This window comes from Onychostoma macrolepis, chromosome 05 (genome assembly GCF_012432095.1).
Source record: "Onychostoma macrolepis isolate SWU-2019 chromosome 05, ASM1243209v1, whole genome shotgun sequence".
Lineage (NCBI taxonomy): Eukaryota > Metazoa > Chordata > Actinopteri > Cypriniformes > Cyprinidae > Onychostoma > Onychostoma macrolepis.
The window spans coordinates 33,815,173-33,840,478 of record NC_081159.1 but is presented as its reverse complement, the minus strand read 5'-3'; the positions used below and the strand labels follow the sequence as shown (position 1 = coordinate 33,840,478).

At 35.8% G+C, this 25,306-nt stretch overlaps 1 protein-coding gene across 2 annotated transcripts in view; it reads right to left on the bottom strand.

The window, feature by feature from the left end:
* Positions 1–16,930, bottom strand: part of LOC131541623 (voltage-gated potassium channel subunit beta-3) — a 33,965-nt gene extending 17,035 nt beyond the window's left edge. The window contains exon 1 of one of the 2 annotated variants that reach the window (XM_058777490.1): positions 15,711–16,930. In XM_058777490.1, coding sequence (XP_058633473.1) covers positions 15,711–15,979 — 269 coding nt within the window. In that variant the 5' untranslated portion in view covers positions 15,980–16,930. Of the gene's footprint in view, positions 1–999; positions 1,026–15,710 lie in introns of those variants that run through there. The other variant, XM_058777491.1, reaches the window with a different exon arrangement.
* Between the last annotated feature and the right edge of the window lie 8,376 nt (positions 16,931–25,306).

Below are 25,306 nucleotides of genomic sequence, written 5' to 3'. Positions count from 1 at the left end.
TTAGCAGTATTTAGAATTTAGAATGCCATTATTTACTCATCCTCATGTTGTTTTTATACTGTGTGGAACACGAAAAGAGAATCGCTCTTTTCCATGCAACTGGTCCCTGTGTGTAAGGCTTTTAATCCGCATAATGCAGTCCTTCAACCCATACAACCATATAAGTTGTTTGTCACTTCCCTGAAATACGACCCAGAAGTGCCCTTTTATCCATATTATAATTAAAACAACACAACGTTCATGGGCTCAGTCCTAGCGAACACACATATTCATAAAATGTTTCGGACATTGAATGCACCATAAAACACTTTCCAAAGTGTCTGAATAGAAAAAAGGTGGGTTAGAGATGGTGTAATAAAAGTCCACACCTTGCATTTAAATGATCCCACATTTTGATTGTTAGTGATGGTCATTATTTTTACACCAGCAAGAGGGCGCTTAACTTAAAGGGGTCATCGGATGCAAAATTCACTTTACAAGTTGTTTGAACATAAATGTGTGTTGGAAGTGTGTGTACACATCCATCCTATAATGATAAAAACCCACCCAGTGTTTTTTATTTTAAAATCCCCTTTCTCAAATCAGGCTGTTCGGAGATTCCTGTCAGAATGATGTAGTTCTGCACAGGCCCCTCCTACAATAGTTGATTGACAAGGCCGTCTTACCTTAGACCCGCCCTGAGTGAGCTGAGATCTGTCCGCCAATTGTGTCGACTCTGGTGCAGGGGAAGACAAGATGTCTCCGATTAAGCGATTGTGGTGTTTTGTTGTTGGATATAATAATGAACATAGCAGTCGTTATTTACTCCCGACATCTGAGCCGCTGAAGATGCAGAGGATTAACATTACTTTCGTTTTGAAGGGAATGCGCTGATTCCGATCTACATAAATGCAGCTATGTTCACGCAAATCATTCGTGATCCAGCTTCATCTACAGAAGTGAGTATAATGGTTTTTATGAATTTATGCAATTCGCCTTTCCTAATAATGTACTAGTTACCCAGTTTCGCGGCTGAAGTTTACAGTCTGCTCGTCTCCCCACGGAAGAGAGGGGCGGGGTCAGCAGAGCTCATTAGCATTTAAAGCAACATGGACAAAAAAACAGCTTGCTGAAAACAGAGCTGATTTTGACAGGGTAAAAAAAAAAAGGTGTTTTTTACACTACCATTGAAAAAATTGAATCAAAGTATGTTATAGATTTTTCATTAAGACCCTAAAGTATCATATCAGCATATGACCCCTTTAACGTAATATAGGTCAAAATAAGCTGCTTCCACAAATGACCTATCGGGTCATTATTTGGAGGAGGAAAGTCTGAACATATATATATATATTTTTAAAGTGGTTACATCTCTTAAAGAATAATTGTTTAATCTATTTTTAGAAATTTTTGTGTAACTCTTCTAAGTCAAAACAGACATGAATGCGTTATAAGGGTTAAAGCTATAAACAGATACAAAAGCACCATCTTGTAAATCATGCAAATAATCTATAAAATAATCTATAAAACTCATGCTCAACATTTTATTTAGCTGAATACCATGTGTGAAAAACAGACAGAAATTCAACTTCCAGTGGGTTGTTAAATGCTACGACTGAGTCACAGAGTCAGAGAACCAGATCAGCTGAACCAGATCAGCTGACTGATTGAAAAGAGCTCACGAATCTGACATATTTACATCTCTCATAAGTGTGCCAAAAACAAATAGGACGGGCAAGATTTTCAGTGATTACCAACTTGTCCCTTACACAATTTACTGAAAAGTCAAGCCCTATTAATGACATGGAAAGAGTGATTATGCATTATTTTTGAAAAGTCAGCATATTAAAATGATTTCTGAAGAATCATGTGACACTGAAGACTGGAGTAATGATGCTGAAAATTCAGCTTTGCATCACAGGAATAAATAACATTTTAAAATGAACTTCAATAGAAAGTAGTTATTTAAAACTGTAATAATATTACAGGGGGTCAACAGGAGGTGTTTACTAGATTCTTTCAAAAATTCAAAAAAATTGTCACATTTTTGTAAAACACAAATGCACATATTCCTAGATGCTGACTCTTGCATTATATCCAAGACAAGTGATATCTCTACCATGAGTTGATTTTCCAAACAACAGCAGTTGCGACAAACAATGAGCACTAGTACATTTTTTAACCATTCAGTTAACCATTGCGGAAAATAATATACATACTATACAAACATATATTTTCTGGTTGTGACTGCGTTATGTGCCGCAACATTTCAGTTTGAGAGTTTTTCAGAGTTTATCATCAGTAAAGACTTTATTTGTTAAAGGCATTTGTTACAAAAGATAGAAAAGAGGTTTTAAAAATCACACGCTCTCTCTATATATCTCTTTTGTCTCTCTTATGCACACAAGCCTTTTTCTGTGAGACAGAGAGGTTTAATAATGCTGAGATCTCGGCAGATTCTCTTTTTCCTACCCTAAGCCTCACTATAAATCATCCTGCTGACACACAAACACATGCTGTATAACGCCAGCTTCTGCAACAACCACTGACTTCATTTACTTATATGTTTATATAGGGTATGTACAGATAGACACACAATTGTAGTTTGCATAGTAGGAATCCATGTTAAGTGCTTTTATAAAATGCTGGAGTACTTGAGTCTAGCCCATAAAATTGCTAGGTTGCTAAGGCAGCATCACTATCACTATTGTGATGCTATATTTAATAATAATCTGTTATTCCCTACTTGTAGTGCAAATGGCTGTGCGTCTACAACTGTAAGAGAAGAACAATCTCAAATTAATATCTGGGAATATCGCCATGATGAAATTACAAATTGGAGTATAAATATCTGTAAATAAATATTTATACAATACATACCATAAAGTATTTTATGTTACAGAGAAGTAGGTAGGAGTGGGGTTAGGTGCACTGATAGCTATGAAAGTATGAATATTTATACACTTTCAACTTTCAACTTTTACCTTTTTTTTTTTTTTTAATAAAATGTATACTTTCACATATGCAAAGAATTACATGCAAAGAAGACCAGCACAACGACACAGTTCACTTTAAGTACAAAAATTCACATTACAAATTATTATTATTATTATTGAACCTGAAAATGAACTGTTGGAGAATTTTAAATTACAACAAAAAATGGAAGACTCTTTTTTTTAAGATAAACTGTAGAGTTTATGTCAGCTTGAGTGCTGCTGTCAGTAAAGCAAAAATAAAATACCAAACTCTAATTCATTCTCAAATGTATTTATTTCTTTTATATTTTTTAAATGAAACGTTTCACTCAAATTGTTATGCTGATAATATAATTTGCAATGATGTGACACATATATTTTCACTTGTGGTCTCAGACTGTTGGACCCCACTGTACTGCAAAGGTCACATCATACATCAACACAGACATCAGGCAGATTCATAAAAATCAGAAATGCAGAGCACACAACACCATCCAGACACACTCCTCTCAGAATACTGCAGTGCACCACAACAGGGTGGAGAGAGAGAGACAGAGAGAGAGAAATGGAGAGAGAGCAACAAATGTTAGTGAAGGCAGATAAAGTGGAAATGAAATAATGACGAGATGAGGCAAAATTGAGAAAATAGAAATAGGCAGAGGACAAAGAGTGAAAAGCAATGCGACAGAAAGACAGAGGGAACAATATTGAGGGAGAGTGGTGAATATTGAGAGAGAGAGAGAAAAGAAAATGAACAGCAGTGGTGGGAGAGAGCAACGCACATTTCTCCACAGTGTGTCTGTCTGCAAGCCGTAAAAGGCCCATTCTGATTAATGTACTTTATAATGAGTTAGCATAGGCAATTACTGCACATGCTGAGAAGTGGGGAAAAAAGTGAGTGAGCAAAAGAGAGAGAGAGAGTTATGTGTAGAATGGCTTTCTATCATGCAACTCCTTCTACTATTCAGCATATATATATATATATATATATATATATATATATATATATATATATATATAGAAGAAGTGTATACTGTGCACCAGAGAATATTGCATAATGTAATGTGCTCAACTTCATCTTCCATTACTTGTGATGAATGAAACGAGAGGAATACCAAGCATAAATTTGATCATATCCTACCGTTATACTGAACAGATAATCCAACAAAACTGGAATAACTGTACATTTCATGCTGATGTGGAAGTATGTACTGTGAATTTATTTTCACTATTATTTTACTAGAAGCATATTAGAAATGCAAAGTCGGCAACACCAAATTTTAAAATAAATTTATTTGATACTTTTTGGAGCTTTGGTGTTGCCGACTTTGCATTTCTAATATGCTTCTACTTGTTTTTTAGTCGAGCACCCATTTGAGATCGATGTGCGTGCTGTTGCTTACTCTTTACTATTATTTTACTAGAAATAGTCATATTGAAATCAATGAAATCAATTTTTGAAAAGGTTGTTGAGTTTTTCCTATATTAATATTCATATATTATTTATTTTAGGTATATCCCCTTTAACTATATCCCTTTCTACAATCAATCAGTCAATCAATCATTCAATGAATATATACAGTGGTGTGAAAAAGTGTTCGCCCCCTTCCTGATTTTTAAATTTTTTGCATATTTGTCACACTTAAAAGATTCAGATCATCAAACAAATTTTAATATTACACAAAGATAATGCAAGTAAATACAAAATGCAGTTTTTAAATGATGATTTCATTTATTAAGGGAAAAAAGCTGTCCAAACCCACCTGGCCCTACGTGAAAAATGAATTGCTCCCTCCTATTAAATCATGAAAGAACTGTGATTAACCACATTATTTTAGAAAGCTGAGTTAAATTTCACTAGCCAAACCCAGACCTGATTACTGCCAGACCTCTTGAATCAAGAAATCACTTAAATAGAACCTGTCTGACAAAGTGAAGCATGTTTAAAGAGCAACACATCATTCTGTGATCTAAAGAAATTCATAAACAGATGAGAAACAAAATAGTTGACATGTATCAGTCTGGAAAGGGTTATAAAGCCATTTCTAAGGCTTTGGGACTCCAGTGAAACACGGTCAGAGCCATTATCCACAAATGGAGAAAACTTGGAACAGTGGTGAACCTTCCCAGGAGTGGCTGGCCTACCAAAATTACTCCAACAGCACAAAGACGACTCATCCAGGAGGTCATAAAAGAACCCAGAACAACATCTAAAGAACTGCAGGCCTTAATTGCCTCAATTAAGGTCAGTGTTCATGATTCAACAATAAGAAAGAGACTGGGCAAAAACAGCATCCATGGGAGAGTTCCAAGGCAAAAGCCTCTGCTGACCAAAAAGAACACAAAGGCTCGTCTCACATTTGCCAAAAAATATCTTGACTGTCCCCAAGATTTTTGGGCAGATATTCTGTGGACTGATGCGACAAAAGTTGAACTTTTTGGAAGGTGTGTGTCCCGTTACATCGGGCGTAAAACCAACACAGCATTTCATAAAAAGAACATCATACCAACAGTCAAACATGTTAGTGTGATGGTCTGAGGCTGCTTTGCAGTTTCAGGACCTGGATGACTTGCCATAATTGATGGAACCATGAATTCTGCACTCTATCAGAAAATCCTGAAGGAGAATGTTCGGCCATCAGTTTGTGACCTCAAGCTCAAGCACACTTGGGTTATGCAGCAGGAAAATGATTCCAAACACACCAGCAAGTCCACCTCTGAATATCTCAAGAAAAACAAAATTAAGATTTTGGAGTGGACAAATCAAAGTCTGGACTTAAATCCAATTGAAATGCTGTGGCATGACCTTAAACAGTCCATTCATGCTCAAAAACCCTCCAATGTGGCTGAATTAAAACAATTCTGCAAAGAAGAGTGGGCCAAAATTCCTCCACAGCGATGTGAAAGACTCATTGCCAGTTATCGCAAAGGCTTGATTGCAGTTGTTGCTGCTAAGGGTGGCACAACCAGTTTTTAGATTTAGGGGGCAAGCTGGGGTTTGGATTTTGTTTTCCCTTCATAATAAAAAACTTCATTTAAAAACTGGATGTTGTGTTTACTTGTGTTATCTTTGATTAATATTTAAATTTGTTTGATGATCTGAAACATAAAAATGTGACAAACATGCAAAAAAATTTAAAATCAGGAAGGGGGCCGACACTTTTTCACACCACTGTATATATATATATATATATATATATGTGTGTGTGTGTGTGTGTGTGTGTGTATGTATGTATAGAAGAAGTGTATACTGTGCACCAGAGAATATTGCATAATGTAATGTGCTCAGCTTCATCTTCCATTACTTGTGATGAATGAAACAAGAGGAATACCAAGCATAAGTTTGATCATATCCTAACATTATACTGAATCCAACAAAACTGGAATAACTGTTCATTTCATGCTGATGTGGAAGTATGTACTGTGCAGTAGCTCTGGCTGAATTTATTTTCACTATTACTTTACTAGAAATAGTTATATTGAAAGCAATGACTTTTTTATGTTTATTTTGAATTTTTTTTAAATATCCTGAAAAGTCTGAAAAGGTTGTTGAATTTTTCCTATATTAATATTCATATATTATTTATTTTAGGTATATCCCCTTTAACTATATCCCTTTTGACAATCAATCAGTCAATCAATCATTCAATAAATATATATATGACCCTATTGTGACCCTGGACCACAAAACCAGTCTTAAGTGTCAATTTATACATCATAAGTGAGTGAAAATAACTGATTGAGAATAACTGACTAAATAAGCTTTCCATTGATGTATGGTTTGTTAGGATCGGACAACATTTGGCGAGATACAACTATTTGAAAATCTGGAATCTGAGGGTGCAAAAAAATCTAAATATTGAAAATATCGCCTTTAAAGTTGTCCAAATTAAGTTTTGATATATTCACGTTAAGAAATTTACAAAATATCTTCATGGAACATGATTTTTACTTAATTTCCTAATGATTTTTGGCATAAGAGAAAAATGTATCATTTTGACCCATACAATGTATTTTTGGCTATTGCTACAAATATACCCCAGTGACTTTGCATCGCCAGCATCCCACCCCTCTGGCACTGGGCCCTTGGAATCGTCCTAACCTTTCCCCCCCTTACGGCACCCCCACCTACTGACACACTACAGCAAAAGATAGAAATAACTGTCTTAAAACTATTTTTAGCTGGTAAAAAATACTAATGTTTAATAGTTTTGGCAACCACTGTAGTTTAAATTTATATTAAATGCAATAAGTAGAATTTAAGAGTACTTTTTGACCCACTTAAGTAGTAATTTAAAACTACTTTTTATGTAATTTCACAATTATTTCTATTTTCTTTGACATATGGTTAAAGTGTACTGCCAAATGTACTTACAAACATTTGTGGTAAACTAAAAAACACTACGATTATACGCTAGTTCATTCTTATGTCCTGTATTTACATTTGTAATTACACATATTGTAATGATGACATTGCAATTTAGCACATTTAAAAATATGTGGTTTTAAAGGTAATATTAAATAACATGCTACAGTTACTTTATATGTTCTTTAGTATGTTAGTCAACACATCTAAATAATTCCACTTCTTTAAAGCACCACCAAAGATTATTAAAACAGTGATGTATATTGCACTTTTTTAAAATTGTACTTAAGTGTGTAAAGAAACATACAGTCTTGAAAGTGGCAATCAAAACAGCATTCATTGGTTATTTAGCTTAGGAACTGAACTATCCTCTATAGATCTAGGTCTTTGTAATATACAGCATCAAGGCTTCAAGTGATAGTTCATTCAGCAATGAAAATTCAACTCAGTCATGATTTGCAACCCAACAACTTGAATTGTATGAGCAAAAGGAGTAGAAACACCCTTCAGAATATCTGGCTGCACTTTATTTTAAGGTATGTGCACTTACAGTGCACAGACCCAAGAAAATATAATATAAGGGTACTGTATCTATATGGACTTAACATAGGTTAAGTTCAGTTTCAGGGGTAGGTTCAGGGTTAGTACTTAGTTCTGACCCAGTCTTCTTTTTTGTTTAGCAGAAGAAATAAGGTCATAAAAATAACTGTGTATGCCATCCCTTTAATAGAATTGTTTATGCTATGTAATCAGCATTAAACAGCTTAAAACGAATCAGCATTGAAAAAAGTGTTACATAGGCATAGGCTGATCAATATGTCCCAAAATGCATTTAAAAAAAAGGTCCATTCTCTGGAACCCCTCACTCTTTATCAATTTAATCTAGGCGTTTTATAGAAACATAATCTTCTCCACAGTTCACAGTATAATGCAGCTATTCACTTGGCTAACCTAGTTAATACTTGCAGTGCTACAATGTTACGTTGGTAATGGAAAACTACCAGTTTGATGGAGTCTCATTTTCTGTGATTCTACAGTGTCTGGGACAGGAATGAAATCGGAAATGTTTCATGACATTATACTGGCAAAACAAATTGAATGCAGTTAAATATGAGTCACCATGCCTGTGAGATCAAATGAATTTGCTTAATGTAATAAGCAGATCTGTGTTCATTAACATGACTGCTAGTGCCTATGAGCTAGAACCACAAAACACAAGACTCTAAAACCTAAATATAAATGTGCAAAGAGTTGGAATACTGGTCTTGTGGAGTACTCTAGAGGTTTGGGTCTTGGGTTAAGTCATGTTCTAGTCTTGGTCAGAGTCTCAGGGGATCTGCAATCGGTCTGGGTCTTGGGGGTCTGGTTTTGACTCCATCCCTGTATAGATACACACATAGAGGAACTGAACTTGTTTTCTTATCCCTCACCCAATTGACTGTGCACTTGTAGTGTATTTCAAATCTTAAAAGTATATTTACTGTATATGCAGATAATATAATATTATATTAATTAAATAAAAGGTCACTTAAGTGAGCTTAACACAATAAAGTACAGTTTTAAAAAGTGCACTTTGTTATAATGTCAATTTAAAAGAATGTCCTTTAAAGTACATTTTAAATAATTATCTTATAATATTCTTTTGTTGTACTTGTTTTGATGAATTGACTATGTCTTGGTGTATTAAATTGCAACTTCATTACAAATGTGTGATTATAAATATTTAAATGCATGACATACAAGTTTCAACATGACACTGAAATGACATTAAAGTATGTGTGTCGGTACATTCAGCAGTATGTATTAGGGTGAGAACATTTAACATTGAAGAACCTTGAAAAAAACTAGGACTTATCTTTATATGCAAATTCATGATTACTTTTACTGTCTTTGAAATAAGACTGTAATATATAATATAGCCTATGTTACCGAATGCAAAGTATGTGTGTAGGTACATTCAGCAGTATACACTTTCACAATATTTCTAAAGCTAAAATAAATAATTTTGAAAATACATATAAAAAATGTACTTAAGTCCTACTTAAATAGGCCTAAGTAAAAATAAGCACTCTTAAGTTCAGCTGATGGCTGTTGGCAAAACATTTTTGTTCGTATGTTGTCTTGGATAAGTGTTAGAGATTTAATGTTAATCTTAGTCATGGATTTTGTGTTGGAATCAGAGATCAGTGTCTCTGACCTGATTGATTTCTTATCGACTAGCAATCAGACCAGCTCTGGATCACTCACTGCTGATTATGATCTTGCTGAGAGAATTACATATTGCTGGCCAACATCTACCCAAAGCCACCTGAACAGAAGGATCCAGTACACATTCATTTAATTTACCCATATTTTGTATCATACTTCTCACTGACCAAAACTGCAGTTAATCTTTCCTTGTTTTTACATAAAAACACATTAAAATTCCAGACATGTATTTCCAAGTCATCGCTGAAAGTCAGAGAGCTAATGCCTGTGCAGAACTGTTTTATTGCACGAGTCTATATTTGTTTTTTCACTGGTTACAACCACATACTTGAGATCTGAATTAGATTAGTTTTACATATTAGTACACAATACACAGCATTAATGAAATATTTCACCCACAAATGAAAATTCTTTCATCATTGACTCACCCTCATGTTTTTCCAAACCATGTAAGACTTTTGTTCATTTTCAAATTATTAATGAAGGTATTTTTAATGAAATAGATTTCTATCCCTCCCTTGAAAGTCTATTAACCCAAAACTTTATTTATTTATTTTTAATTTTTTTTTTTTTGCTTGCATGTTGTGCTGTCTGCAGGTATTATAAACTTTGTTTCAGATCGTTAAAAATACAGTTTGTGAATCATATGGAAACCTTTTATTCTGCTTTTTGAAACTTAACTTTTGTTATATGGAAAAAGAGCAACATAGACATTCTGCTAAGCATCTTCTTTTGTGTTTCACGGATGAAAAAGTCATATAGTTAAAGAACAGCATTAGGGTGAGAACATTTAACAGTGAAGAACCTTGAAAAAAACTAGGACTTATCTTTATATACAAATTCATGATTACTTTTACTGTCTTTGAAATAAGACTGTAATATATAATATATTGTTTTAACGAATGTTAACGAATGCACTGACAAGCATTTAAGGTAATCTAAAATATATTTTAATGTAATTTCTATTGAAAGTTGTATGTCATGATTTTAAATATGTTTGTAATTAGACATGTATAGTAAATTTGCAATTTAGCACATTTAAAGGGGTCATCGGATGCCCATTTTCCACAAGTTGATATGATTCTTTAGGGTCTTAATGAAAAGTCTATAACATACTTTGGTTATAATTTCTCAATGGTAGTGTAAAAAACACCCTTTTTACCCTGTCAAAATCAGCTCTGTTTTCAGCAAGCTGTTTTTTAGTCTATGTCCCTTTAAATGCTAATGCGCTCTGCTGACCCCGCCCCTCTTGTCCGTGGGGAGACGAGCAGACTGTAAACTTCAGCCGCAAAACTTGATAACTAGCATATATTAGGAAAGATGATTTGCAGAGATTCATAAAAACCATTATACTCACTTCTTCTGTAGATGAAGCTGGATCACGAACGATTCGTGCGAACATAGACGCATTTAGGCAGATCGAAGTAACGTTAATCCTCTGCGTCTGTCAGGAGTAAATGACGACTGCTATATTCATTATTTCATCCAACAACAAAACACCACAATCGCTTAATCGGAGACATCTTGTCTTCCCCTGCACCAGAGTCGACACAATGGTGGACAGCTCTCAGCTCACTCAGGGCGGGTCTAAGGTAAGGTCAATCAACTATCGTGGGAGGGGCCTGTGCAGAACTACGTCATTCTGACAGGAATCTCAGAACAGCCTGATTTGAGAAAGGGGATTTTAAAATAGGGATTTAAAAAAAAAAAACCACTGGGTGAATTTTTATCATTATAGGATGGATGTGTACACACACTTCCAACACACATTTATGTTCAAATAACTTGTAAAGTGAATTTTGCATCCGATGACCCCTATATTTAAAATGTATTAAAGCTACAGTCCGTAAGTTCTGGCTCTTTCTTGCTATCTCTGTTTGAAATCTGCAATTGAAGTTATTTGCAGAATTATCATCTTTACGTGGGCTGTGCAACGGCACAGCTCCTCAGCGCAGATTAATGTGATGTTTTGAGGAGTATGTGTGGCTGTCAGTCATCGCATCACCCAAAAATTGATTTTGGATCATTTTTAACAAAAAATAAAAATATAAATTACAGACTGCTAAAAGCTAAAGCCTATTACATCTACATAATAACAAACTGTAAGTACAGGCGGTTCCATAACTCAGTTACATGGTAAGTACATTTTGTTTCATGTAAGTACAATGGCTACTACGAAGTACTTAATAAGGTAATTACTCTGTATTATGGACACCTTCAAATAAAGTGTTACCGATTTTTTTAGTACTTCTTAAGATACTCTTAATAGAGTATCTTAAGAACATCTAAGTGAACTCAACTGTGCTATTTTGAGACACCATGAATATAAACTAAATGTGCTTTTAACATACTATCTCTGTATTAAAAAATGTATTTATTTACACTTGTTTTTTATTATTTTATTATTATTATTTTATTTCATATTCATGGTGTCTCAAAATAGCACGTTTGAGTACACTTAGATGTTCTTAAGATTCTCTTAAGAAGTACTAAAGAATATAAAGAAGTACTACATTATGAAAGTACACTTTTTCACCTAACCTTAACTAGATTTTTGTGAGGCAATAGGTTTGTGAGATAGTGGCTTATTATTTTATTAAAATTATATTATCTTCAAGTATGGTAAATGTACTGTACGTTTAAGATATGAAGTACACTACAAGTGCACATTCAAAACAATTAAGTACACTTCTTTTTCACAAAGGGAGATCCGAACCTTCTAATGTTAATATGTGTCTTCTAGTGTTACTTGACAGCATGCACAGCACCAAAAAACATCCATTATATTTGCACAATGACAAATGCATGTTAAACATGTGAATCTCTGCAAGCCACTTCAACTCTGTAGGAGCTGATATAAAAATCTAACATATGGTTTGTGACTAATTTTCTGGCTAATCCAGAGCGCTGGCTGAGGACATTGCTGTATAACCTCTCACTATGACAAGCACAACTGTGATATTCACAGATTATGTGCCATCAGACGCATATGTTTCTTAATGGCCTCCATCTCCCAGTGCATGAAAATGAAATGGTAGCTTTTCAATCACAACAATTAGGGGTCATTAGCATAATTATAGCTGTTGTTATTTTGAATGTCATTAATAGCATTGCACAGCAAGTATATTCTAATGTGTTGGTACACATGTCTCACATTTGAAAAAAAAAATTAGCATGCATTTATGAGGGGATATTCTGAATAACATACTACATACTAATTATCAGCTTCACCAGGAAAGAAAACCATTATTGTTGCACACAGTGCATGCTGTTTAAAAAATAATAGGCAGTATGCAGTGTACACTGCGCAACATGCAGTAAGCTAGTATTTTATTCTGAACATGCTGTTGACCAGTGAGAAAGCGAGAGATTCGGTCAGGAAAGAAATGAGAATCTTATTTCCTTAACCACTATCTTTACTTTGACCACTAACTGAAGTTATAGTGCTTTTGTGCCTATATAAATTAAAAACTGAGATGACAGTTTATTGAGAAACTTCCACAAAAAACAATCTTTCTCTTTTCACCTGCCAACTTCCACCGTCTGGCTAACAATCTCCTGTCCTTTATACACCATTGGCACAGCTGCTCAATAGAGAGGACTCCAGTAATAACACAATGTAAACTAGATAAAAAAAAGTTCACTAAAGCAAACTTTGATGTTGGCTTGAGTAAGCGTGGCCAAAAGTTTGAAGTAGTTTAAAAAGACTGAATTCTGAAGGTTTTAAAGCCACGCAGTTTATCAGACAGACAGACAGAGATGATAGAACGATAGATAAAACGATAGATAGATAGAACGATAGATAGATAGATAGATAGATAGATAGATAGATAGATAGATAGATAGATAGATAGATAGATAGATAGATAGATAGATAGATAGATAGATAGATAGATAGATAGATAGATAGATAGATAGATAGATAGATAGATAGACAGGGGTGTTACTACGTGGTTACTAAAGAATTCTGGCTGTTGCTAGGGTGGATAAGTAGAAAGATAGATGGGAATTTAGAAGCATATCAAATGTCTAGTGAGTGTTTCTCAAATAATAAAATCCATCTCACTTTCCAACACTCTACACTAAACCTGTAATCTGTGTGTGTGTGTGTGTGTGTGTGTGTGTGTGTGTGTGTGTGTGTGTGTGTTTGTGACATATGAGGACACAAATTTGTATAATGACATGGGTATGACATAGCTATTACAAGGAAAAGGTGACATATGAGGACATTTATGTACCCATATTTCAAAAGGCTTATAAATCATACAGAGTGAGTTTTTTTGAGAAAGTAAAAATGCACAAAGTTTCCTGTATGGGGTAGGTTTAGGTGTAGGGCAGTATAAAAACCATTACACCAATGGAATGTCCCCACAATTCACAAAAACAAACGTGTGTGTGTGTGTGTGTGTGTGTGTGTGTGTGTGAGAGAGAGAGAGAGAGAGAGATGTTTAGGAGGAGTCTCTCCACAGTCTGTCCAAAAAGTCAAGTCCACATGACCACAACCAGAACCACAGAGGAAGTGAGCGTCTGTCCAACATGGAAAATGGCCAAGCAGAGTTTGCTTTAGGTCCAGGTAGATCCAATAGTGATGTGCAGCAAAGTGGAAACTCATTTAAATAATGGCTCAGCAATCTCTGAGAAAGGGCTGTGAACGATCCGTGGGTGTGAGTCTGAGGCTGAGATTAGCACAACACACGCTCACACAAACATATTTCACAGTGAAGCAACATATTCAATGAGAAGAAATGTGATGTTGTACTGGATTTTATCCACCCAGAATTGATTAGATCATGAAAAGTGGGCATTTATACAATAATGAAACCGATCAGAATGCAAGTTTGCAGTGGAAGAACTATTAGCCCTTTGAAACAAGGACTCATTTCAGTGGCTGAGCACGTACATTTTAAATCACAAACAGTTACAGAGCAATTTTTCCTTTAGGATAACATGCAGTGATGAATCAGGCACATAGTTAAACTGCAGTAGACAACTCCATCATACAACTAAATGTTTACATTTCCAGAAGAATATGCCACAATTTTAGACTGCTGTGACTGCCAGAGTGTCGCTACGCTGTTGCTAAGGTGTCTGGAGTAGCACATTGCTGCTGTGTGGTAGTTAAGAGTTTTCTGGGAGGTTGTTAAAGCATTGGTAGGTGGCTGCTGGATGATTGCACATGCAACATTTCTAATATTCCGGTGCCTACACTGTAAAAAAAATGATTGTAACTTTAATTACCACATGTGGTGAAAAAAATAATGATTTAATATTACATTTGGTGTCATTTTGCTGTAAATACCGTCAAATACATGGGTTTTGCTAATAAAAATTATGAACTACCAATAATATAATATAATTTACAGTGAAAATGATAAAAGGGCATTTCCAGAAGTCCATGTGTGATGACACATTAATATATTTTCTTTAAATAGTTTGGCTTTTTATTTTTGTTAGCAGTAATGTACATCAGGTGTTTGTTTTTTTGTAGCATCATCTGTTATTTAGTTTATGTTTATGCATTACTTTAGTGATGTGTGTTACCCTAATGGTGTTTTGTCTTTGTGTGTTTGACCATGTCTATATCCAAACATTGGCCATGATGAAGTCTGATTCATCATATGGCTTAATATTTTACCACCTATACTATTATAGCTGTTATCAGTACATTTTAAGGTAAAAAGCAGTGTAGATACGGCTTGAAACCACACACTTTTTTATAATCTGCCAAACACAAATCACAAGTCAGATTACTTAAAAAAATTAATAAATAAATACTAATAATAATGAAGAAGTAATTTATTCTTTTGGTAACCTCTGTCAAGTTGTGCGTTTTATGCAACAACTAATTCTGTGTGACATGGTATGAGAGTTTATCGTACTATTTAATATATTGATATGTACTAAACACTAAAGACATTAGATGACCTAGTCAATAATGCAAGCAAATGAGGCGATTCCATGCCTGCCCCTTTGACATCCAGTTTGCCATTCATTCAACTCAGCCATAACACAAGCACTAAAGTGAACACACGCACTCAGTATTAAAGCGGCTGTCAGTGGGCCCTTATGAATCTTTAAAGAAGCCATAAAACATCAGACAGCAGAGAATAATCCAGTCCTGGCCTAAACTGCCACCCAACAGGTGGTGCTACACACATACACGCCACTTCCACCTGTCTCACCTGTATTTCATGCTACTGTGTCGTCCAATAGCTTCCTTCATGTGGGCGTGGCCTTGAGGCAGGGGTCGGGACCCTGCCATGTCCCGTGTTTTGCCCGAGCTCTGAGGGGCGTAGTTGCCATTTCCCCCCTGTCCGCTCCCTCTTTCTCCTCCACCTCCACCTCCTCCGCTGCTGCTGCCCCCTGGTGGAGGGGCAGTTCGCAGGCCGCACAGCCGGTCCTCGCTGCGGCTCTTCAGATTGTGCTCGGTACAAGCGAATGAGACCTGCATCCTGACCAGCTCTCACACACTTGTGACACTTGTGTGTTTGAGTTTATAAGACTGAATCACTTTTGGTGTGGTAACAACAAAGATGTTTATGGGAGTGCCTGATAGATAGATAGATAGATAGATAGATAGATAGATAGATAGATAGATAGATAGATAGATGCACAGGGCAAACCTGCGCTCAAGTCAGGTCTTGCACCTGCTGGCACCAACTTGCAGCTGTTGCCAGGAGGGTGCGCGTCCAAACGCAACCCTGACGCGGTGGGGTGCGTGTTTATGTCGCCAGGCAAAAAGTCACGACTGGCTGCTGTCCAGGCCTTTAGTGTGCCGCTGCGTGCACAGTCTGTCTATGCAGTCGCCCACTGCACTTCTCCAATACCCGGATCGACGCAACTTGAAGATGCTCCTCTCCGTATTGAGGCATTCCTCTGCAGAATCCGGGTGGTCTTTCTGTGCGAGGCGGGGGACCTCCTCAAAATGCGGAGCCACCCATCCACACCGGGTTTCCACTGACGGGATGCGCAACAGCCGGTGCCGCTTCACCTAATGGCACTGAAGCCCAGCTACGCGGCGGTAGAACGCGACTGCAGGGACGCGCGTATACGCGCACGCTTGTGTTCACGCGCGCCTGGCCATCTCCTCGTCTACAGTCGTATGAACACAAATTCAAGCACACAATCACTCTTTCACGCGCTAGGTGGTGATGGTCACTATCTGACACACAGCGCACCCTCACGCGCTCGACACAAGGCAGCAAATGTCGCGCTGTTTTTCTGGCGCGTAATTATTGCCATGGTGATCATCGCACGCGATCAAAAGAGAGTTTGACAGCTCCGCTGGGTCCATATTCCATCGTCAGATTTCACTGTAGTAGCCGATATGTCGCATCGTAAAGGCGGTCTAGCAACGAAAGGCTGTCGATTGAGATGTGAAGGGAACTGTGCATCCGTTCAGAACGACAGAGCCATCAAACGCGAGACTGCCAACTCAGAACCCAATGAATGTGATCCCCCACCCTCTCTCTCTCTCTCTCTCTCCCTCTCTCTCTATCTCTCTCTCTCGGATTTCCATTGTGATTAATGTGTGAATTGAACAGGACCACTGCGGAATAATCACGTTATTGTTTGGGTTAGGGCTATACACACTCACACAAACACACACACACACACACACAATATTTTATATTCCTCTTATGGCAGCAAAGCAAAAAGGTTCCAATGGTTGGGAATTAAATAAAAATAAAAACATTTAAAAATCAGTACATTTCCCTGTACAAGTAGACCAAAGCAGGATTTTCCAAAACGGGAATCTGCCATTCAGACTCTCAGTCAAAATTCTTCTAATATAATGCTAAATTTTACTGATAACTCTGTAGGCCTATATTAGATTTTAGCAAATGCATCACTTTATTTTCCGTCCAATAACAGACCAAATGTTAGCAAATAAAACTGAAATATATATATAGCCTGCAATTTATCCAATGTTTTTATATTTTTAAAGAAATTTGTATATTTTTACATATCGGCCAACAGACCTTCTGCAGTACAAAACTCTGAAAGTAGAATCTTATCTATCTTCAAACTGACGAAAAAAAACACAAAAAAAAAAACACATATAGTTCCATTAACTAGGTGATTTTTTTTTTTTTTAAACCCACAACTTTTTTTTCCATAAAATATTTAATATACACTGGGAAATATTTTACAATCTCTGTACACAATCAAACACAATCAAACTTCAAACACAAAACATGAGAATGAGAGGGCAAGGGAAATATTTAAATCACGTTAAATGAAAGTAGTGACAGATCTTTTCCTCCATATCACACATACAAGTGTAACAGATTATCGAAAAAGAAAAAAAAAAGCAGGATGGGGACTTGGTTCTGTGCATTGGTTGTTGACTGGACGTTGCATTGTGGACAGATGAGCTTGCAGGGATGCTGTTTAAGTGGAAAAATAACTGGAGATGTCCTGCATGAGAGAAGTCTGACATTTCACATTTCACCAGAAGGCCCAGTAATGACATTTTGATTAAACATTACAAGGTCAAAAAAAAGAAAGAAGCAGATGCATGGATGAATTGTTCACATTAACATCTATAATATGCACTCTCAATATAGATTTTAGAGAATTTCCATTTCATACCTACTTTAAGATTCCATTAAAAACATAAACATGCAAACAATCAAAATACTTAAACACAAAATCTAACTCGCACACACTTTGAACCAAACGGCAAGAACATTCTTTGCTAAGTCTCTCAGCTGATCATAAACCAGTACAATGAGTGAACTGTAACCCTGCTGACACAAATATGAATAACAAAAACATACTCTTGGCTCTCCTCACAAACGGCTTAAGAAGACCAAGGGGAGTTTTTAGAGCCAGATGGTTGTGTTTCTATTACTGATGGATGCTGCTGTTGTAACATCTGCACTGAACCAACTCTCTGACCACAGGTACAGGAGACAAAACCTCAAAATGATTCACACAAAGCATCCCGAATAATGCTGAATCAGTATGAAACTTCAGTTGTTTAAGGAGATATGTAAGCATTCCTACATTCTGAATCATGGAAGTTCTAGTGTTGTTTAACTGACTGTTCTCATGGACCAATATTTGTACACTGTCATACAGCTATAGCATATTTTTCAAAGCTGTACTCAGTGCATCAGGGCGCACAGAGACTGCTGCCAACCAATCAGAGCGAGGCAGTGCAGAAGAGGCAGCCAGTGACAGCGCAGCTGTGCTGTGTAGTGAACATGGGGGGAATAGAACAAATCTGCTCTCATCAAAGAACATCTGCATGCAATCCGAAGCCAGAGAGAGAGAGAGATGGGGGTGTAGCTGCGTGTCACTCAATTAATTTGCTTTCTGCCAATGCAAATGAACCAATCAAGAATCCTCTTTTAGGAACTGTCCAGGGTTCTGAAATGCACCAAAATGCTGGATCAGCATAAATTTACAATTAATCAGCAATTAAAAGCAGAATCTTCTATTGAGACACCAGAAAATGTTTTATATTTATATACTGTATATGGTAAAAATGTATTTTATTCTTTTTATGGCAATGCTGAATTTTCAGCATCATTAATCCAGTCTTCATTGTCAAATTATCCTACAGAAGTCATTCTAATATGCTGATTTTCTCAAGAACCATTTATTATTATTATTACTATTTTTGTTACTAATGTTGAAAACAATGTTGTTCTGCTTAATATTTATGTGGAAACCATTACACTTTTTTCAGAATTCTTTGCTGAAAAGAAAGTTCAAAAGAATAGCATTTATTTAAAATTGAAATCTTTTGTAACATTATAATTGTCCTTACTGTCACTTTTGTTCAGTTGAATGCATCCTTGTATTTAATTGATAAAAACTTGAATAAAACTGTTAATTTCTTTAAAAAGTCTTACTGACATGATAATATATTTTACACAATAGTGTATATTGTGTATATTATGTGTGTAGGGAGAGATTTGTAAAGCCGATAATATTTGAATGCCTATTTTTAATACCAATATTTTTTTTCTTTCCATTATTTCATGGCATGTCTCCCCCTTCTATTCTCATTTACACTCACCACGCTGTAAAAGAAAAAAAGTTGAGCGAACTTAAAAAAATTATTTTTACCAGCTTCAGCATATTTTTGAGTTTGCTCAACTTATTTTTGTGGGAGATTCTCAAATTTGTGTTGTATAAACTCTGCTGAAGCTGGTTGCCTTAACATTTTAAGTTGGCTCAACCTTTTTTTTTTTCTTTTTTTTTTTTTTTACAGTGCAGCCACTTTATCAGGTAGTACCAGGTTGGACCCCTTTTTGCCCTAAGAACTGCCATACTTCTTCATGGCATAAATTCAACAAGGTGCTGGAAACATTCCTGAGAAATTTGGTCCATATTGACATGATAGCATCATGATGCAAATCCTCCATTTCACCACATCCCAAAAACTCCATTGGATTGAGATCTGCTCACTGTTGAGGCCCCAAGAGTATAGTGAACTCTTTGTTATGATCAAGAAACCAATTTGAGATGATTTGATATGGTGTGTTATCTTGCTGAAAGTAGCCATGACAAGATGGGTACACTGTGGTCATAAAGGGATTGACATGGTCAGTCCATTTTCTCCCACCAAACTGCCACTCACTTGATATTTCCTTCTCTGTAAACCCTAGAGATGTTTGTGCATGAAAATACAAATACATCAGCAGTTTATGAAATCAAAAACCATGCACGTTAAAAGTCACTTAAATCACCTTTCCTTCTTCTCTATTCTGATGCTTGGTTTAAACTTCATTGGATCATCACGACCATGTCTACATGCCTAAATGCATTGAGTTGCTGCCATGTGATTGCTCGATACAAGCAGTTGAACAGGTTTCCCTAATAAATTGAGTGTATATATATGTATGGGTGAGTGTATATATGTTTCTTTGGGAATTTTGCCCATTTCATCCAGGAGAGCACTTGTGAGGTCAAGCACTGATGTCGGATGAGAAGGCCTGGCTCGCAATCTCCAAAGGTGTTCAAATGGAGTGAAGTCAGGAGGACTCTGTGTGGGCCAGTCAAGTTCTTCCACCAAACTCATCCAACCATGTTTTTTAGACCTTGCTTTGTGCACTGGGGCACATCAGGCTGGAACAGAACAGGGCCTTCCCCAAACTGTTCCCACAAAGTTGCAGGGATGAAATTTCACAAACTGACATATTGCAAAACTGGTATCACAGTACAATGTCTGCATTTCAACTACAATTCACTGAGCTCTTCAAAAACACCTTTTTTTCCACAAATGTTTGTAAATGGTTCATTTTCTTAATGCAAAATTGTATATATATATATATATATATATATAATTTATTTTTTTAACCTTTTTTAATTTTGCATTTTGAGGTGAAATATGAAATGGATATGCTCTTGACAGGCTTTGTGAGATTCACTCTCAAAATTAACATGTTGTTATGCTCAGACTGGCCACATTATAAGCCGATAAGCACAGCAATATTGTGTTCAAGGTGGTCACAGCTGTGGCAGAGGCAATCCATGAATTTTCACTGCTGCGTCCCTGAGCAAGCCACTAAAATAAAGCTCTATGTATTAGATCGTACTTCTGTTTAGCTTCAAATAGTCGTCTCAGCTGCAAACAACGTGAGGTGCAGTGACTGAACATGTGCTTTGTGGAATCAGAGCACAAACCACCTGGTTTGCGATTTAGTCCATATGGCGGTAGAAAGATGGGAGAGGAAAAAAAAAGACAGAATATGCCCTCTTATTTGCCTGTAAGGTGTGTCCTACTAAAAGCATAATTAAGATATAATTGCAAATTAATTGGCAGAAAATGACAAAAGTAGGTCTCGACCGATAGCGTGAAGGGATTTATCAGAGGACGAAAAGCTCTACTTTCTTTCTTGTTCTAATTTCGTGGAGTAAAAACACATTAAATGAAGACTGGAAAACAGTTTAATTCTCATTCGCTTTTCTTGAAAAAAATCTGTTGCATGGCCTCCAGTGGACAGCAAAGAGAACTGCATGTCAATTATTCATGGAAGTAAGAATATGTTTTTCAAAAGAGAAAAACTGGAAGCAGATCGCTGTCCCCCCTGGAGAGACAGAGCTTTTAAGTGCTTCCATCTGGAGAAAACACAATATGCGATAACATAAAAGCGTACACAGATACACACACGTGCACAGACACTTCAGACAGCGGTGTATGCATTCAGACAAATGCTGACACAAACTGAAGACATTTTGTTCTTCCTTGTTGCCTTTTTTCCATCACTCATTTTCTAGATCCTCACCATCCCTGTAGTACTCATTGCCCTCTCTCACTGATTTTTTTCACTTTAAGCTGCTAAACATAAACCTCTGCTTCCTGCGTGTTTGCCATTTTATCTTAACAAAACCAATATATCTCATAATTTAAAGCAATACATTGAAAAACGTCAAAAAAGACACAATATAAGGAATGATTTAAAAGCTTTTTTTCTTCAGTCTGTTTCAAAATATACTCAAATGGGCAAAATATGTATTTGCAAAAATATGTTTCAAAATATATTTGTGAATACAAAAAATGTATGTATTTATGTATATATTTGTTTTTAAATATACAAATAAACAAATGTACAAATATGTTTGTATTAATTAATTAATTACAACATTACATTTTTATGAATGTGCTATCTAGTTTTGACCTTTAGTAGGCTATTCCATCCATATTTGCATTTAGTCTAAATGTAGGCTACTGTAAAACTGGAAATTTTCTTGCACCTAAAATATATTTTATGAAGTAAAAAATATAATATGTGTGTTTGTGTGTTCTCCATATGGGCAAACTTTGACAGACGAGTTTAAAATCACTACAGTCACAATGTTTAAACTTTTCAGGCAAATCTGCCTCTAATTGAGTTATTTTTTGCTGCCTCTGCAGTTTGTGCTTGGAAAGAAGAATCAAATAACATTCTGTTTCGCATCTACTGTAAATATGGTGTTCAAATGAATCCATCCTGAAGTGACATGTCAAAACACACCACACCTGACACCAGTCAAGCTATAAAGGACTGTCATTCTTTTATACACAAACAAACATACACACTGCGTTCTCTCAGGCTATATTAGGACACTGTAGCCCCTGAGCCTCAAACCAGCGAACCTTGAGCACAGCCAGCAGTTCCCATGGCAACCTGCTTAGAACTAATCACCTGGGGACACAGAACATCCTTATGGGATTTGTGGTGCAATTATAACAAGATCAAGTATTATAAACTTCACAAAATGTCTATTATGCCAGAAGTGTCTCAGTGTTTGTGTTAATTAGTGTTCCTTGTTATACAGATACACTATTCTAGCACACTAGTCTCTCTAGTGTGCAGTAAGTTTCTGCAGTAAGTATACCGTGCATTGTACTCTGATTTATTATATGCATGAATGATTTGCTACAGAAATATGCAATATATTACCAGAACACCCTATGTAATCCACTACATCCTAAAATGCAACCTACACTGTCAGAAAAAAAAAAAAGAAAAAATGTGCATAAAATTGTACCTGTAAGGGTACAACATCTTGTTACTGGAGCAGTACCCTTAAAAGGACTTATTTAACCTTGAAAATCTGCAGATTAGTAACTTAGAGTCATAACATGCATCCTTAAGGTGCTAATATGCACATTTAGGGGTAAATAAGGTATGAACAAAAGAAATACTAGCCTTTGTTTTTAACTCATTGATAAATACTACCATTTTTACACAAAATTAGATTTAAAGGAGACCTATTATGCCACTTTTTGCAATATGTAATATAAATCTCAGGTGTTCAGATCATTTATTATTTCATTTTGAAACATTTGTTTTGTTTTGATTATCATGTCTAATGATCATGCGTGAAATCATGCTTTAAACTTCTTATATACGGTTTTCTGAGTGCACACATCTGAAGCACGCGCACAGAAAGCGGCTGTCACACGACATCTGACAACTAAACTTCTCTTTCATGTCTTATTGCGCTTTAACTGTGAAATACACACAAGATTATGTTAACACACATGAGTTACAAAAACTGCTGGTTATGTTTGTGAAGGTAAACAGCTGGGGGAAAAATAGCGTGGCAGCAGTGTGATATACAGTAAATAAATCAGTAAATTCACTGCTCTCTTATCTCTTCTGAGTCTGGGACTCTAAATAGTGTTCTGTGCTCTTCAGTGCAGCCAAAGACAGACCAGTTAGCATGCTTTGCTCAAACATTCGCCATGGTGTTAGAACTGGTACACTGTTGTTGCTTGCAAAAACACAATGGAGGCGATGTAGGTGGAAACTTGCAGAAGGGGCAGTGATGTTATAATAAGATCTCCTTTTTACGTCACAGGGGGAGTGAAATCTGATGCACTCGTTTTTTTTCACAAGCTTGCCAAGAAAGGCTTACCAAAATAAATTTACTGGGTTGTTCTTTTTCACATTTTCTGGGTTGGTAGATGCATCAGTGACCCGATTATAGCACTTTTAAATGCAAAATAACCATAATTATTCGATGATACGTATCCAAAATAGTGAGGTTGTAAAAACGGGAGTAAGCAGACTGAAGCGTGGATCTAAATGCAGGGTCTTGTATAGAAAAAACAAGGAACATAAAAGTCCAGAGACAAACACAAGGAATCTACATGTGATGGAGGTAATGTGAGAACAACTAAGCAATATTAGCTAACTACTGTCAAAGACACTTATCAGTTATCACTAGGGTTTGGTATTGTTTGAATTTTATCAATTCCAATTCGATTCGATTCTGCTTATTGATTCCGATTCTTATAGATTCCCAGTTTCGATTCCAATGTTGTTTTAAAAAAATTAAGTCAAACATTTAGATATCAAACATGTTTATTCTGTGTCTCTTTTTGCAAAACATGTAATTGCTGATGAATACCGTGAACAACAATCAGCCGGCTACATAAAAACTGGACTCGATTAAGAGCTGTTTGTGTGCAAAATCGAGCGGCACGATTCTGGATACATTGAGACCTTTTTTTACTTTATTTTTTTTTAAATGGAGGTTGTAGTTCTCTCACAATTCTGAAGAAAACAATATTAGACAAGTAAAAAAATCTCATGGAATTTATGAATGTAATGATTCAATGACTCACTCAAGATTGACTTGTTTCAGTACTGAATGAATCAGTGTTTTTGAATGAATCTCTTGAATTAATGATTCAAAGACCAATCCATTTTTAACAACCCCTTTTCACCACCTAAATAGAAGACACATGAATTGACAGGTGGAATTGAAATTTTAATATTACAAGTATTCGATTCCTGACCTTAAATATCTGATTCTGGAATTGGAATTGATTTTCGATTCCCAACCCTATTTATCACTGCATATTTTACCTATTTTACACTGTAAAAAAAAAAAAAAAAAATCCTATTAAATTAGAATTCAAAAACAGCTGTGGTTTCCAGAAATTCACCTTAAACTGAATGGAAACAATGTTTTGGGACTGCGTATTGAATGCCTGTATGTGTACAACTTTTAAACATTAAGTGATATAATGTTAATTTACCAAAAATGTAAAATGTAATTAAAATGAAATAAAATTATTTAAAAATAAATCACCTTTTTCACCATGAATCTCACTGGTAAATCATATATATTATGCCTATATACTGTATGTATTTGACAGTAATTTACAGTGAAATTACAGAAACTGTAATGTTAAACCATTTTTTTTTCATCATATATGGCAAGGTAATAACAGTTATTATGTGTATTAAATTTATTGGTTCAATTGTGATTTTGTTTTGACTTTAAAAATGCAAAGCAACCATATTTGCTGATAACTGTTTGC